At 44.3% G+C, this 15,734-nt stretch overlaps 1 protein-coding gene and 2 pseudogenes across 1 annotated transcript; 2 read left to right on the forward strand and 1 right to left on the reverse strand.

Moving 5' to 3' along the window:
• Positions 1-468: 468 nt before the first annotated feature.
• Positions 469-1,663, forward strand: LOC129856815 (keratinocyte proline-rich protein-like; annotated as a pseudogene).
• A 5,793-nt stretch (positions 1,664-7,456) lies between these two features.
• On the forward strand, positions 7,457-14,216 carry LOC129857204 (ribosomal RNA small subunit methyltransferase NEP1-like). The gene is made up of 5 exons (XM_055925231.1): positions 7,457-8,101; positions 8,607-8,708; positions 8,800-8,941; positions 13,237-13,445; positions 13,735-14,216. Exons 1-5 carry the CDS (start codon positions 7,877-7,879, stop codon positions 13,846-13,848), a joined length of 792 nt encoding a protein of 263 aa, XP_055781206.1. The 5' UTR covers positions 7,457-7,876; the 3' UTR covers positions 13,849-14,216.
• Positions 14,217-14,320: 104 nt separating this feature from the next.
• Positions 14,321-15,580, reverse strand: LOC129857207 (histone H1-like; annotated as a pseudogene).
• Between the last annotated feature and the right edge of the window lie 154 nt (positions 15,581-15,734).

The raw sequence follows: 15,734 nt of genomic DNA on the forward strand, positions 1-15,734 counted from the left end.
GAGGGAGAGATAGAGGTCTGGAGGCTACGTGTGAAGGAGAAATGAGAAACGTCAGTGGCTGCAACAAGCTAAAACCAGACAGAACAAGACACACAACAGTATGGCAGAAACCCCAGCAGAGCCTCAATTAAAAGTCCTGCAGGTTTTACCTATCTCATGAAATGTTATGAAGTTTATGCTGATCCTGGGTGATGTCAAATCAATGTGTTGGCCTGCCACAGGCTCAACACTTTCTACTTAATGCATCAGTTTTTTTGGTAGGGTTGGGGGGGGGGGGGGCTTTGGGGGTTAGAGCAAGCTCTCAATTCCCTGCGTCTCATACTGTACATTTCAAGTTGTATAGAGGAGTGTCTTCCTTTTATTAATGTGGTATTACATGTTTATAGAGAACAAGATAGGTTATAATAAGATTGTCATGTGTCAAATTTGTCTTAAATTAAGTAGAAATGTGTATCATGATAATCCTGATATGAAACTGACTATCTTTCAATTTTGTTTAGATTGACTGAACTGCAGCCCCCTTCTAATACCCTTTCTGAGCCCCAGCCTCAGCTCCAGTCCCAACTACATCCTCTCTCTGAACCCCAGCCACTACCCCAGCCCGATACCCTTCCCCAGCCTTGGCCCCAGCCTCAGACCCTACCCCAGCCTGATACCCTTTCTGGTCCCCAGCCACTACCCCAGCCGGATAGCCTTCCTGAGCCCCAGCCCCTACCCCAGCCGGATAGCCTTCCTGAGCCCCAGCCCCTACCCCAGCCCGATACCCTTCCTGAGCCCCAGCCCCTACCCCAGCCCGATACCCTTCCTGAGCCCCAGCCCCTACCCCAGCCCGATACCCTTCCTGAGCCCCAGCCCCTACCCCAGCCCGATATCCTTCCTGAGCCCCAGCCCCAGTCTGAAGAGGAGGTGAAGACCTGGGTGTGGACATGTCACCGCATACTCCATCTCTTCCTCCTGGCATCCCCCTCCTGCGCCTCCATACTGGGCCTGGCCTACTACTCCCAGCAGCACCTCCCACCAGAGAGCACACCGCCAGCCTCTCCTCCATGTACCTCCCTGGCTTGTCACAGAGCTACCGCCCGTCTCAGTCGACCCCTTCACTCAGCCTTGTGACTACTTCCTGTTTCCCTGTGGGTCTGAGGGGGTGTCTCTGTCCACCAGGGGGAGACAGGGGGGCAAGGGTGTCCCCCTACACCCACAGGGTCATGAGCTGGGCAGTACAGGCAGAGAAAGAGGGAGGAAGGAGAGAGAGACAGGCAAAGACATAAGAGAAAAGGTTCCAGCAGACAGAATGCCAGATCGACTGCTGACAATGAGGGAGATTTTGGGTGAGAATCTAAGAATGTTGCTCTGTTGATCCTCTGTAGATTTTGTACCGGTTCTTTGGGACAACCATTTAAATAGAACTTCTGAAACCGTTTCCATAACAGGACCTTTTATCCTCACAATGAAACTTTGATATAATGTTCCTCTGTCAGAAACTGAGGACCACTCCCCTGGGTAACTCAGCGAAGCAGAAGGCCTGTATGTTCTATCTTTCCTGTATTGCACTGGCCCCACAGAGACTGCCGGGCCAGAACCCTTCCTCAGGCTAGTCCACAAGGTCAGATCACTGGAATAGATTGGTGGGGTATGGTGACAGATTACCCCCCCCCCCCCCCCCCCCCCCCTCTAGCTGGGTGGCTGGGCTGTATCAGGCCAGTGGAACCAGACAGATTTCAACTCCACACTGTCTCTACTGATGAGAGACTATGGCACTTTCCCATTCTTTAGTGTTTATGTGGGCAAGGATCCTAACGACACTCAAGGAGACAAGCGATACATACAGGTCAGTTAGACTGGGGTTCTGGGGCAGTGAAATACCCAATGGGTGTTCTACAGTATATACAGTAATGGATTATATTCATACAGCACTTTTCACTGGAGCTTTGTGTTCTCCTCTATAAAAAAATGGTCAGATGAAGCAGATGCTAACTACAGGACTGTTTTGCTAGCACAGACTGGAATATGTTCCGTGACTCTTCCGATGGCAGGAGTACACCACATCAGTCACCGGCTTTATCAAGAAGTGCATCGAGGACGTCGTCCCCACAGTGACTGTACGTACATACCTCAAACAGAAGCCATGGATTACAGGCAACATTCACACTGAGCTAAAGGGTAGAGCTGCCGCTTTCAAGGAGAAGGACTCTAACCCGGAAGCTTATCAGAAATCCCGCTATTCCCGCCGACGAACCATCAAACAGGCAAAGCGTCAATACAGGACTAAGATCGAATCGTACTACACCGGCTCCGACGCTCGTCGGATGTGGCAGGGCATGCAAACTATTACAGACTACAAAGGCAAGCACAGCCGAGAGCTGCCCAGTGACACGAGCCTACCAGACGAGCTAAATAACTTCTGTGCATCGCTTCGAGGCAAGTAACATTGAAACATGTATGAGAGCATCAGCTGTTCTGGACGACTGTGTGATTACGCTCTCCGCAGCCGTTGAAAGACCTTTAAACAGGTCAACATTCACAAGGCCGCAGGGCCAGACGGATTACCAGGACGAGTAATCCGAGCATGCACTGACCAACTGGCAAGTGTCTTCACTGACATTTTCAACCTCTCCCTGTCTGAGTCTGTAATACCAACATGTTTCACGCAGACCACCATAGTCCTTGTGCCAAAGAACACTAAGTTAAGGTAACCTGCCTAAATGACTACTGACCCATCGCACTCACATCTGTAGCCATGAAGTGCTTTTTAAGGCTGGTCATGGCTCACATCAACACCATTACCTGGAAACCCTAGACCCACTCCAATTTGCATACTGCACCAACAGATCCATAGATGATGCAATCTCTATTACACTCCACACTGCCCTTTCACACCTGGAGAATAGGGACGGCACATTGACTCTGTACTGGTACCCCCTGTATATAGCCTCCACATTGATTCTGTACCGGTACCCTCTGTAAATAGCCTCGCTATTGTTATTTACTGCTGCCCTTTAATCATTTGTTATTCTTATCGCTTACTTTTTTTGTTGGTATTTTCTTAAAACTGCATTGCTGGATTTGTGTGTGCGTGTGCGCGTGTGCGTGTGCGTGTGCGTGTGTGCGTGTGCGGTGTGTGTTTAGAGAAAGCAAAGACAGAAGGATGTAGGCTGCAATGAAATGTGTGATGAAGAATAGCAGCAACAAAATATAAATAGAAAATGTTAATTGTGTCCCATGCCTAATTGTCATGAGGGAAGAGAGTTTAGAAAACATTTTAGTGAACTGCTACAGAACTAAAGAAATATGGGTTCTGATGAGAAGTATATTTTTTGATGTTTGTATAAGTCTTTCAGGGTGTCTTCGATACTCACATGGATGACATTACTAAAGAATTATTGTGGACAATAATATGCATTGACATTACTAAAGAATTAAGGTGAACAGTAAAATTTGGAAGACAAGATGCATTGTGACTATAAAAAACTTTTTGATCGAACACTATATTTTTAACAAATCAACACAGAACTAAAATAAATAAGATGGGCTTTAAAAACTCCCATGGACTATTACATCTGTAAATCATGTTATGTAATTATGAACCAAATGTTTTGATGAATTGTATTTATGTGAACTGCAGTATTAATGATTTTCAAATGTGAAATATTATTTTTAGCAACAAAATACAAGATAACTACTTCATAGATGTGATATTACATTACAAGTGTGTTGAAATTGTATTATCTGTTTCCTCTAGGCAGAGGAGCTGATTCAGAATGTCTATTCCTCCATCAAGTCCAAACTACCTGATCTCAGGTGGAGAGATGAGGAGTCTCGCATGTCTGTTTTGAATAAGGTAAAAGGTCAACAGTGGATGTAATTTACTGGAACCCTTATTTAAAAACAACTGTGTATTCATTGTCCACTTGAAATGTACAATCTGTGTTTTTCCAGATTCAGTCTCTAACTCCAAGACTTTCAACTAAAAACAACATTTTCAGTGAAGCTGAACTCAACCAACTGTATTCAAAGGAAGAGTATTTTATTGTAGTGGAACTAGTCTACATTGCCAATAAGATATAGGATTTCTTAATCAATATCACTATTGAATCATATTACCAGTGATGATAATACATTGTACTATATACGTACTGGTAGTTCATTTCCCCCCATTTATTTAATTAATAGGTGACAATTGACGTAACACAAGTATTTTTTTTAATCTACATCCAGTCTCTCTCCCTCTAGCACCAGGGATCAAACAAACAATTTTCCCAGACTGAAAGAGATGATATGTGAGAGCCCAGTTGTCATGAAAAGTCTATGTGATTTGGTTTGGGTAGATATGTTTTATTAATATGTGAATATGAGAATTGAGCATTCTCTCTCTCTTGCCCTCTCTCTATCTCTCTGTCTCTCCATCTTCTCCTCCAGTTGGTCCATCACTCCATTTCTCTCCGTCAATGAGCTAGTCTTTCCCATGGGGATGTTTGTCCAGGCTCTCTTCCACCCTAGCTATCCCAGGTGACCCAAAGGCATATGTTTACTATCACATAATAAACAATGAATAACCAAGTAGTCTTATTGAGATAAAGAATCTCATTCCTCAAAGTGTTTTGTTGAGTATTTGCATGTTTTTGTATCAGGCCTGTCAACTTCGGGGTTTTGGGGTCTTTGATGGCCAAAGATATTCTCCATCTCCTTCTACCCAATAGGTCTCTCACTGAATTACTCTCTGATTCTAATGCAGTTCATGAAATTATGTGCAGAGTTTGCATTTTGCACATATTTATTTATATGTGTGCGTGCGTGTGGGTTTATACATGGTGCATGTGTGTGCCCTGACTGTTCCCCCTGTGCTTTAGTCCATTCTCGGAGTGTGTGTGGTCCCAGTACCTGAGTAAGAGAGAGGGGGCGTTCTCGCTGTCGCCAGCACAGCAGCAGCAGTGTGTGCAGTACTCTGCTCTGCAAATTGCACTACGGGTCAGTTTTTGGAATTCAAAATCTATTCTAGGGTATCTAGGCTATTTCAATTTTAGCACCTTAGTTGTTTTGGTTGGTATCAGAGGCATACTATGTTTTGGTTGGTATCAGAGGCATACTATGTTTTGGTTGGTATCAGAGGCATACTATGTTTTGGTTGGTATCAGAGGCATACTATGTTTTGGTTGGTATCAGAGGCATACTATGTTTTGGTTGGTATCAGAGGCATACTATGTTTTGGTTGGTATCAGAGGCATATTATGTTTTGGTTGCACATCCATCCAGTCTCTTGTGACATCCTCTGCATGAGAGATTTGTTTCTGGGTTCTGAGATAAAACTATTCATATTGTCTGTGGTTTATTTAAAACTGCAGTATGTAAGAAGCACCTTTTTATCCATAAGGATACTATTAGTTATGTTTGGAGGTTCTGATCTGCTTACCTTAATTAAGTGTAGGGGAGAGTGTGTCTGCCAGTTTAGTTGGTGCCAAAGACACAAACAGTGTTGAAAAAGTGTGGATGAATTGTGTGTGGATGTACAGTTGAAGTCGGAAGTTTACATACACTTTAGCCAAATACATTTAAACTCAGTTTTTCCCAATTCCTGACATTTAATCCTAGTTAAATTCCCTGTCTTAGGTCAGTTAGGATCACCACTTTATTTTAAGAAAGTGAAATGTCATAATAATAGTAGAGAGAATTATTTATTTCAGCTTTTATTTAATTCAACACATTCCTAGTGGGTCAGAAGTTTACATACACTCAATTAGTATTTGGTAGCATTGCCTTTAAATTGTTGAACTTGGGTCAAATGTTTTGGGTAGCCTTCCACAAGCTCCCCACAATAAGCTGGGTGAATTTTGGCCCATTCCTCCTGACAGAGCTGGTGTAACTGAGTCAGGTTTGTAGGCCTCCTTGCTCGCACACGCTTTTTCAGTTCTGCCCACAAATGTTCTATAGGATTGAGGTCAGGGCTTTGTGATGGCCACTCCAATACCTTGACTTTGTTGTCCTTAAGCCATTTTGCCACAACTTTGGAAGTATGCTTGGGGTCATTGTCCATTTGGAATACCCATTTGCGACCAAGCTTTAACTTCCCGACTGATGTCTTGAAATGTTGCTTCAATATATCCACATAATTTTCATACCTCATGATGACATGCATTTTGTGAAGTGCACCAGTCCCTCCTGCAGCAAAGCACCCCCACAACATGATGCTGCCACTCCCGTGCTTCACAGTTGGGATGGTGTTCTTTGGCTTGCAAGCCTCCCCCTTTTTCCTCCAAACATAACGATGGTCATTATGGCCAAACAGTTCTAGTTTTGTTTCATCAGACCAGAGGACATTTCTACAAAAAGTATGATCTTTGTCCCCATGTGCAGTTGCAAACCGTAATCTGGCTTTTTTATGGTGGTTTTGGAGCAGTGGCTTCTTCCTTGCTGAGCAGCCTTTCAGGTTATGTCGATATAGGACTTGTTTTACTGTGGATATAGATGCTTTTGTACCTGTTTCCTCCAGCATCCTCACAAGGTCCTTTGCTGTTGTTATGGGATTGATTTGCACTTTTTTGCACCAAAGTACGTTCATCTCTGGGAGACAGAATGCGTCTCCTTCCTGAGCGGTATGGCGGCTGCGTTGTCCCATGGTGTTTATACTTGCATACTATTGTTTGTACAGATGAACGTGGTACCTTCAGGTGTTTGAAAATTGCTCCCAAGGATGAACCAGACTGGTGGAGGTCTACAATCTTTTTTCCGAGCTCTTGGCTGATTTCTTTTGATTTTCCCATGATTTCAAGCAAAGAGGCACTGAGTTTGAAGGTAGGCCTTGAAATACATCCACAGGTACACCTCCATTTGGCTCAAATGATGTCAATATGCCTATCAGAAGCTTCTAAAGCCATGACATCCTTTTCTGAAAATGTTTAAGCTGTTTAAAGGCACAGTCAATTCAGTGTATGTGATACAGTGAATTATAAGTGAAATAATCTGTAAACATAGTCTGTAAACAATTGTTGAAAAAAATGACTTGTGTCATGCACAAAGTAGATGTCCTAACCGACTTGCCATAACTGTAGTTGGTTAACAATACATTTGTGGAGTGGTTGAAAAACGAGTTTTAATGACTCCAACCTAAGAGTACTGTCTGTAAACGTCCGATATTCAACTGTAAATAAGTAGGGAAAGGGGGATACCTAGACAGATGTACAACTGAATGCATTCAACTGAAATGTGTCTTCCGCATTTAACCCAACCCCTCTGAATCAGTGAGGTTTGGTCATAGATGTAGGGCTGATAATTCTACAAAAAGAAAGTAGATTTTTTTTATGTTTAGGGGGTTGTATTTCTTATGGAGTAATCAACGTATACATTTAACATGTGTTTGTTAAACAACATGTTTATAATAACTAGGTTAAAACTGTGGACAGGCAAGCTGTTAGGACTAGTAATTGGGCGCTATTTAGGTTTGGCTATTTGATTGGAGAAACCTGTAAAACGTTTCCTTCTAATTCCATTGTCATTCATTTTATCTCCGGCCTGAGCGCTACAGAAAAGGATACATACTCTTTCTACCATATGCTATATCTTTGTGTTAGATTCATGTTTTGACGGAATGTTGGTGGAGCGCTGCGTCTCCAACAGCACCTTGGAGAGGCGGCTGGGAATAGACATGATAAATATTTTGCGTCCCTGCCTTAGGACAAAGTGGGCATTGCTTATCACAGGGCGGCATCAGCGCTCACCTAAAAAGCCCATATGCCACTGGTTGAGATAAACTGTCATTGATTTTGGGCAGAATTATGTGAGGTTTTATCTGTTGTTGAAGGTACGTCTTTGTCAGTTTAGCTCAGAAAATTCTGTCCTCGTCAATCTGCCGCCATAGACGACTGCCTGCTGCCTAGTTAATCAAATGAGCAGTAGACTCGTGGCAAAACTCCTCCATCAGTATGACGCGTTATTCCGGCGACTACCACCCCGAAGCAACATGGAAGCCCACAGTGGTGACAAGCGTGGTCTTGAGCATTTAGACGAATATGAACCCAAACCAGCAAAACATATGCGTAGCCTGCACGACCGCATGTCGGAAAGGCGACTAGTAGTTATTTTAGAGGGGGCAACGCTGGAAACAGTGAAGGTAAAGAGTATTTCGCTATTCACTTTCGCCATTAACTGCTGTTTGCAAACTAACGTTGCCGCTAGCTGCGTCTCTGATTACCCGCGTTATTGGATATAAACAATGTAGATAGCTTCCTGTTCAACCAGACTTGCCTGGTAGATGTGTGATATGACTATTGCATTCTGCACGGTAACTGTTTTTGTGACTGCGTTTCATCCTGGTTCATTATTTGCTATTGGTTAGCTCCTGCCTGCAGGCCCACTGATGCATGTCCTAAAACAGGGTTTCCCAAACTCGGTCCTGGGTCCCCCCCTGGGTACATGTTTTGGTTTTTGCCCTAGCACTACACAAATAACCAACTCATCATCAAGGTTTAATTATTTGAATCAGCTGTGTAGTGCTAGGCCAAAAACCAAAACGGCCCTCAGGACCAAGTTTGGGAAACCCTGTTTTAAATAGTAGGCATGGAATTAGCACCATAATCAATGAAGGACGTCAATCATGTTGTACTCTTTCCCGTCAGGTTGGAAAGACATTTGAACTGCTGAACTGTGACCAACACAAGGGCATGATCATCAAAAGTGGACGGGACCCTGGGAAGATTCGACCTGACATTACACATCAGGTAAGTTGTCATTTTCACATTGACTCTGGAACACCAGTCATCTTTCTTCTTCGCTCCTCTAACCCAGCAATATCCTGTAATTGTTCCCCAGTGTTTGTTGATGCTGATGGACAGTCCATTGAACAGGGCAGGTCTCCTGCAGGTTTACATCCACACAGAGAGGAACGCCTTGATTGAGATCAACCCACAGACACGCATCCCCCGAACCTTCAACCGCTTCTGTGGCCTCATGGGTAAGCATGCTACGTTCTGCTGAATTTCTCTTCATAATTCACTCTCCTACCATCCTTCTCTCCAATCAATCAAATGTATTTATAAAGCCCTTTTTACATCAGCTGATATATCAAAGTGCTGTACAGAAACCCAGCCTAAAACCCCAAACATCAAGCAATGCAGGTGTAGAAGCACGGTGGCTAGGAAAAACTCCCTAGAAAGGCCAAAACCTAGGAAGAAACCTAGAGGAACCAGGCTCTGAGGGGTGGCCAGTCCTCTTCTGGCTGTGCCGTGTGGCGATTATAACAGAACATGGCCAAGCTGTTCAAACGTTCATAGATGACCAGCAGGGTCAGATAATAATGATCAGTGGTTGTAGAGGGTGCAACAGGTCAGCACCTCAGGAGTAAATGTCAGTTGGCTTTTCATAGCCGATCATTCAGAGTTAGAGACAGCAGGTGCGGTAGAGAAAGAGGGTCAAGGTAGCACGTCCAGTGAACAGGTCAGGGTTCCATAGGCAGGGCTCCGCAGGCAGAACATTTGAAACTGGTGCAGCAACATGACCAGGTGGACTGGGGACAGCAAGGAGTCGTCAGGCAAGGTAATCCTGGGGAGGAGGGGGAGAGAGAGAAAATACACTTCAATTCACACAGGACACCGGATAAGACATGAGAAATACTCCAGATATAACAGACTGACCCTAGCCCCCCGACACAAACTATTGCATCATAAATACTGGAGGCTGAGACAGAAGGGGTCGGGAGACACTGGCCCTGTCCGACTACACCCCCGGACAGGGCCAACCAGGCAGGATTATAACCCCACCCACTTTGCAAAGGCACAGCCCCCACACGTCTAGAGGGATATCTTCAACCACCAACCTACTACCCTGAGACAAGGCTGAGTATAGCCCACAAAGACCTCCCCCACGGCACGAACCAGGGGGGCGCCAACACGGACAGGAAGATCACGTCAGTGACTCAACCCACGCAAGTGACGCACCCCTCCTAGGGACGGCATGGAAGAGCACCAGTAAGCCAGTGACTCAGCAACCGTAATAGGATTAGAGGCAGAGAATCCCAGTGGAGAGAGGGGAACCGGCCAGGCAGGGACAGCAAGGGTGGTTTGTTGCTCCCGTGCCTTTCCATTCACCTTCACACTCCTGGGCCAGACTACATTCAATCATAGAACCTACTGAAGAGATGAGTCTTCAATAAAGACTTAACGGTCGAGACCGAGTCTGCTTCTCTCACATGGACAGGCTGACCATTCCATAAAAATTGAGCTCTATAGGAGAAAGCCCTGCCTCCAGCTGTTTGCTTAGAAATTCTAGGGACAGTAAGGAGGCCTGCGTCTTGTGACCGTAGCGTACATTTAGGTATGTGTTTAGCACTAATTGGAGTTTATTTAGTGCTTTATCCGGGTAGCCGGAAAGTATAGTATTGCAGTAGTCTAATCTAGAAGTGGCAAAAGCATGGATTAATTTTTCTGCGTCATTATTGGACAGACATTTTCTGATTTTTGCAGTGTTACGAAGATGGAAAAAAAGCTGTCCTTGAAATATTCTTGAGAGATCAGGGTCCAGAGTAACGCCGATGTCCTTCAGTTTCATTTGAGATGACTGTACAACCATCAAGATTAATTGTCAGATCCAACAGAAGATGTCTTTGATTCTTGGGACCTAGAACTAGCATCTCTGTTTTGTTCGTGTTTAAAAGTAAAACATTTGCCGCCATCCACTTCCTTATGTCTGAAACACAGGCTTCCAATTTTGGGGCTTCACCGGGTTTCATCGAGATGTACAGCTCTGTATCGTCCGCATAGCAGTGAAACATTATGTTTCCGAATGACATCACCAAGAGGTCAAATGTATAGCAAAAACAATAGTGGTCCTAAAACGGAATGTTGAGGAACACCGACATGTACAGTTGATTTGTCAGAAGACCAAACCATCCACCGAGACAAACTGATATCTTTTTTGGGTCAAGGTTTGGCTTTTTCAAGAGAGGCTTTATTACTTCAACTTTTAGTGAGTTTGGTACACATCTGGTGGATAGGGAGACGTTTATTATATTCAACATAGGAGGGCCAGGAAGCATATGAAGCAGCTCATAGGAGGAGCACAGGAAACAGCTCTTTCAGTAGTTTAGTTGGAATAGGGTCCAGTATGCAGCTTGAAGTTTGAGGCCATGACTATTTTCATCAATGTGTCATGAGATATAGTATTAAATAACTTGAGTGTCTCCCTAGGTCCTGGCAGTGTTGTGCAGACTCAGGACAACTGAGCTTTGGAGTAATACGCAGATTTAAAGAGGAGTCCGTAATTTTCTTTCTAATGATTTTCGTCAAAGAAGGTCATGAATTTATCACTGCTGTGAAAATGAAAGCCAGTGAAAGCCATCCTCTCTTGGGGAATGCTGCTTTTTAGTTAGCTATGCGACAGTATCAAAAATACATTTTGGTTTGTTCTTATTCTCCTCAATTAAGTTGGAAAAATAGGATGATTGAGCAGCAGTGAGGGCTCTTCAGCACTGTCTTTCCAAGCTAGTCGGAAGACTTCCATTTTGGTAGAGCGCTATTTCTGTTACAATTTTCTGGAAGCTTACTTCAGAGCTCGGGTATTTTCTGTATACCAGGGAGCTAGTTTCTTATGACAAATGTTTTTAGGGGTGCGACTGCATCTAGGGTATTACACAATGTTACATTTTGTTCCTCAGTTAGGTGGTTAACCGATTTTTGGACTCCTTGGGTAGGTAGAGGGAGTCTGGAAGGGCATCTTGGAATCTTTGGGTTGTCTGAGAATTTATAACATGACTTTTGATGATCCTTGGTTGAGGTCTGAGCAGATTATTTGTTGCGATTACAAAAGTAATAAAATGGTGGTCCGAAGGTCCAAGATCATGAGGAAAAACATTAAGATCCACAATATTTATTCCTTGGGACAAAACTAGGTCCAGAGTATGACTGTGGCAGTGAGTAGGTCCTGAGACATGTTGGGCAAAACTCAGTCGATGATGGTTCCGAAAGCCTTTTGGAGTGGGTCTGTTGACTTTTCCATGTGAATATTAAAGTCACCAAAAATGTGAATATTATCTGCCATGACTACAATGTCCGATTAGGAATTCGGGGAACTCGGTGAGGAACGCTGTTTATGGCCCAGGAGGCCTGTAAACAGTAGCTATAAAAAGTGATTGAGTAGGCTGCATAGATTTCATAACTAGACAAAACATCTTTTATTTTATTTTTTTGTAAATTGAAATTTGCTATCGTAAATGTTAGCAACACCTCCACCTATGCGGGGGATATGGTCACTAGTGTAACCAGGAGGAGAGGCCTCATTTAACACAGTAAATTCATCAGGCTTAAGCCATGTTTCAGTCAGGCCAATCACATCAAGATTATGATCAATGATTAGTACATTGACTATAACTGCCTTGGAAGTGAGGGATCTAACATTAAGTAGCCCTATTTTGAGACAGGAATGGGGGAGGCCTTTATTCCAGTGAGATTGCTAAAGCGAACACTGCCATGTTTAGTTTTGCCCAACCTAGATCGAGGCCCAGACACGGTCTCAATGGGGATAGCTGAGCTGACTATACTGACTATGCTAGCGGCAGACTCCACTAAGCTGGCAGGCTGGCTATCTCATTGTGGAGTTAGAGCCCTGTATGTTTAAAGATAAGATGAGAGCACCCCTCCATCTAGGATGGACTCCGTCACTCCTCAGCAGGCTAGGCTTGGTTGGTGACATCTAGGATGGACTCCGTCACTCCTCAGCAGGCCAGGCTTGGTTGGTGAGTCCCAGAAAGAGGGCCAATTATCTACAAATTCTATATTTTGGGAGGGGCAGAAAACAGTTTTCAACCAGTGATTGAGTTGAGGCTCTGCTGTAGAGCTCATCACTCCTCCTAACTGGGAGGGGGCCAGAGACAATTACTCGATGCCGAAACCTCTTTCGAGCAGATTTACACTCTGAAGCTATGTTGCGCTTGGTGACCGCAAACTGTTTCATACTAACATCATTGGTGCCGACGTGGATAACAATAACCCTACACTCGCCAGTTTTAGCCTTAGCCAGCACCATCTTCAGATTAGCCATAACGTCGGTAGCCCTGCCCCCTGGTAAAACAGTGTATGATCACTAGATTATTATTTTTAAATCTAATACTACGGGGAACGGAGTCGCCAATGACTAGGGTGTTCAATTTGTCAGAGCTAATGGTGGGAGAACATAAACAAGTCTACAAATTGTGACCAGAAATTACTGTATCTCCCTCTCTCTCGTTTCATCCCACTTGTATTTGTTTCCTCCTAGTCCAGCTCCTGCACAAGCTGAGTGTGAGGGCGGCTGACGGCCCCCAGCGCCTGCTGAAGCTCATCAAGAACCCTGTGTCAGACCACCTGCCCCCTGGCTGCCCCCGTATTTGTACCTCCTTCTCCTCTGGGGAGGCAGTGGGCGCCCGTACCGTGGTACCAGAGGAGGGGCCTGCCACTGTGGTGGTCGGAGCATTTGCACACGGAGCGGTGAGTTTTGCTTAAGGCTCTAGGGTAATGGCCCGTGTGCACCGATCCAGGATCAGCTTCACTTACCCTCCCTCATTACTACTTCAGTGTTAAGGGGCATCTTCATCCTACTTCTCTGGGGCAGAAGCTGATTTAGGTACTGTTGATGTAGGTAGTGTAGTGTGTGTTAGAAATGTAGATGTTAGGGGTTGATTTTGTTTATTTATTCTCTACCAGTTAAAAAAAGGAGCTGGAATTTGGTAAATGATTATGCATTGGTTTGAGCTCTGCTTGTCCTCTCCTGTCTTAGGTGAATGTGGACTACACAGAGAAGACTGTTTCCATCAGTAACTACCCTCTCTCTGCTGCCCTCACCTGTGCCAAGATGTGCTCTGCCTTTGAGGAGGTCTGGGGTGTGTTGTGATGAAGTTGACAGCGCACTGCTGCTCCAGCTAAAACTGTTGTCAACATGGACTAGAACTGGATCGGACAGTCGCTTTCAGTCAAACATTGTACAGAAACGGTCCACTTCACCAATTACCTCCTGTGGATTCGTATGATTCTATGGGTGTATGTATTGTGTGTAAAATATGGTATCTTACATTTCTGAACTTAGGCAAAGTTTCAATATGAAATGAATACTGTTTTGAATACACCATCTGTAAGGACTTGGCACCAAATATGGACTTCCTACTAGTTTAAAAAATATATATATATATTTTTTTTTTTACATGTATCCAGTGCATCATTGTTCCCATGGTTATACAGTGGAAATAAATGGTACAGTTTGTCCTCATGTTTCCATTGTTCCTTGTCAAAGAGACTGTAGGAGAGTAGGGAACAAAACAATTTATCACTCATGGAGAGGACATGATTTTTCATGTAATACTGGTCAAATAATCACTCAATATACATGTAATTTGGGAGTAACAATGTAATAAAAACCAATACAACAATATGATTGACAAAATATAATATTGGAATCTACTATCTAGAAATCTACTACTGGCATATTACTCATTTAGTCCATACTTTCGGTCCATTTCCACAAGGAAGCGCGTCTTTTGGCAACCCTAGGTCGCTGTATCCGTGGCTTTGTATTGGGGTTTCCAACCATTTTGCAGGTTTTCTAATTGGTTGCTTTCAAGGCCTTTCCTGCAGGTTTAGGGGCTTTGTAGCCTGTTTTTTGGACCTTGGCTGGTGATTATGATGCTTGTCCTGCTGGTTTGTGGCTTTTGCCTACATGTTTTGGTCTATCTATTTCCCTTTGACCTTTTCCTACAACTTTTGTCCTTGCTAGCTGGTTTAGGTGTTTTTCCTGTTGGTTTAGTAGTTTTTGCTCCTGGTTTCACAGCTTTTCCTGCTGGTTTAGTAGTTTTTGCTCCTGGTTTCACAGCTTTTCCTGCTGGTTTAGTAGTTTTTGCTCCTGGTTTCACAGCTTTTCCTGTTGGTTTCAAGGCCTTTCCTTGCTCTGCTGCTGGCTTCAAAATTCCTTTTTTCTGCTTGGTCCTCTGGGCTGCTGCACGTTCTCTCTGCTTGGCTCTCGACTGCTGCACGGTCTCTCATGGCTCTTGTCTTAATTCTCTTCTCATTTGTCAGTTTCTGTAGTTTTTAGGTCAGGAGATGAGAGAGAAACATCTGCATAATTCAAAATTCACAAATACCTGGTTAAGTGGTTTGACAGTGAATTATGCACCATTTGCTTCCTACTCAGTTGAAATGAGCCAGTGGAAAATCAAACTGCCAACGAGCTAAAACAAAAACCACCATTGACAAAAATGTATTAATCAAACAGTTACCTTGTTGAGTTTAAATGACCCAGATGCACCAGTCTGCACCAGTGTCTCCTTCCTCACCAGGCCTTTCACAGCTAAGTTCACACGGGTGTTGTTCTTGGTGACATCATAGCCACCAGCAGCCAGGGCATGCTTGAGGTCCACCATGGAGATGCCACCCCGGTGCTTGCACTGGGAGACTACCCGAAGGATGAGCTGGGAGACCCGGGCAGTCACATGCCATCGTTGGTTTTGGGTGCAGGTGTAACAGTATAACTTTAAACCGTCCCCTCGCCCCGACACGGGCGCGAACCAGGGACCCTCTGCACACATCAACAACAGTCAACCAGGAAGCCTCGTTACCCATCGCTCCACAAAAGCCGCGGCCCTTGCAAAGCAAGGGGCAACACTACTTAAGTCTCAGAGCAAGTGACGTAACTGATTGAAATGCTACTAGCGCGCACCCGCTAACTAGCTAGCCATTTCACATCCGTTACACAGGTGCAGCCTCTGCTTGGTACTTGAAGAGACGAAC

Source organism: Salvelinus fontinalis, chromosome 6 (assembly GCF_029448725.1).
Source record: "Salvelinus fontinalis isolate EN_2023a chromosome 6, ASM2944872v1, whole genome shotgun sequence".
Classification (NCBI taxonomy): domain Eukaryota; kingdom Metazoa; phylum Chordata; class Actinopteri; order Salmoniformes; family Salmonidae; genus Salvelinus; species Salvelinus fontinalis.

Coding starts and splice junctions, on each gene's coding strand:
- LOC129857204 (XM_055925231.1), top strand. CDS start 7,877: ATGAGCAGTAGACTCGTGGCAAAACTCCTCCATCAGTATGACGCGTTA. Junction 8,942..13,236: donor CCGCTTCTGTGGCCTCATGG/GTAAGCATGCTA, acceptor GTTTCCTCCTAG/TCCAGCTCCTGCACAAGCTG. Junction 13,446..13,734: donor GAGCATTTGCACACGGAGCG/GTGAGTTTTGCT, acceptor CTCCTGTCTTAG/GTGAATGTGGACTACACAGA.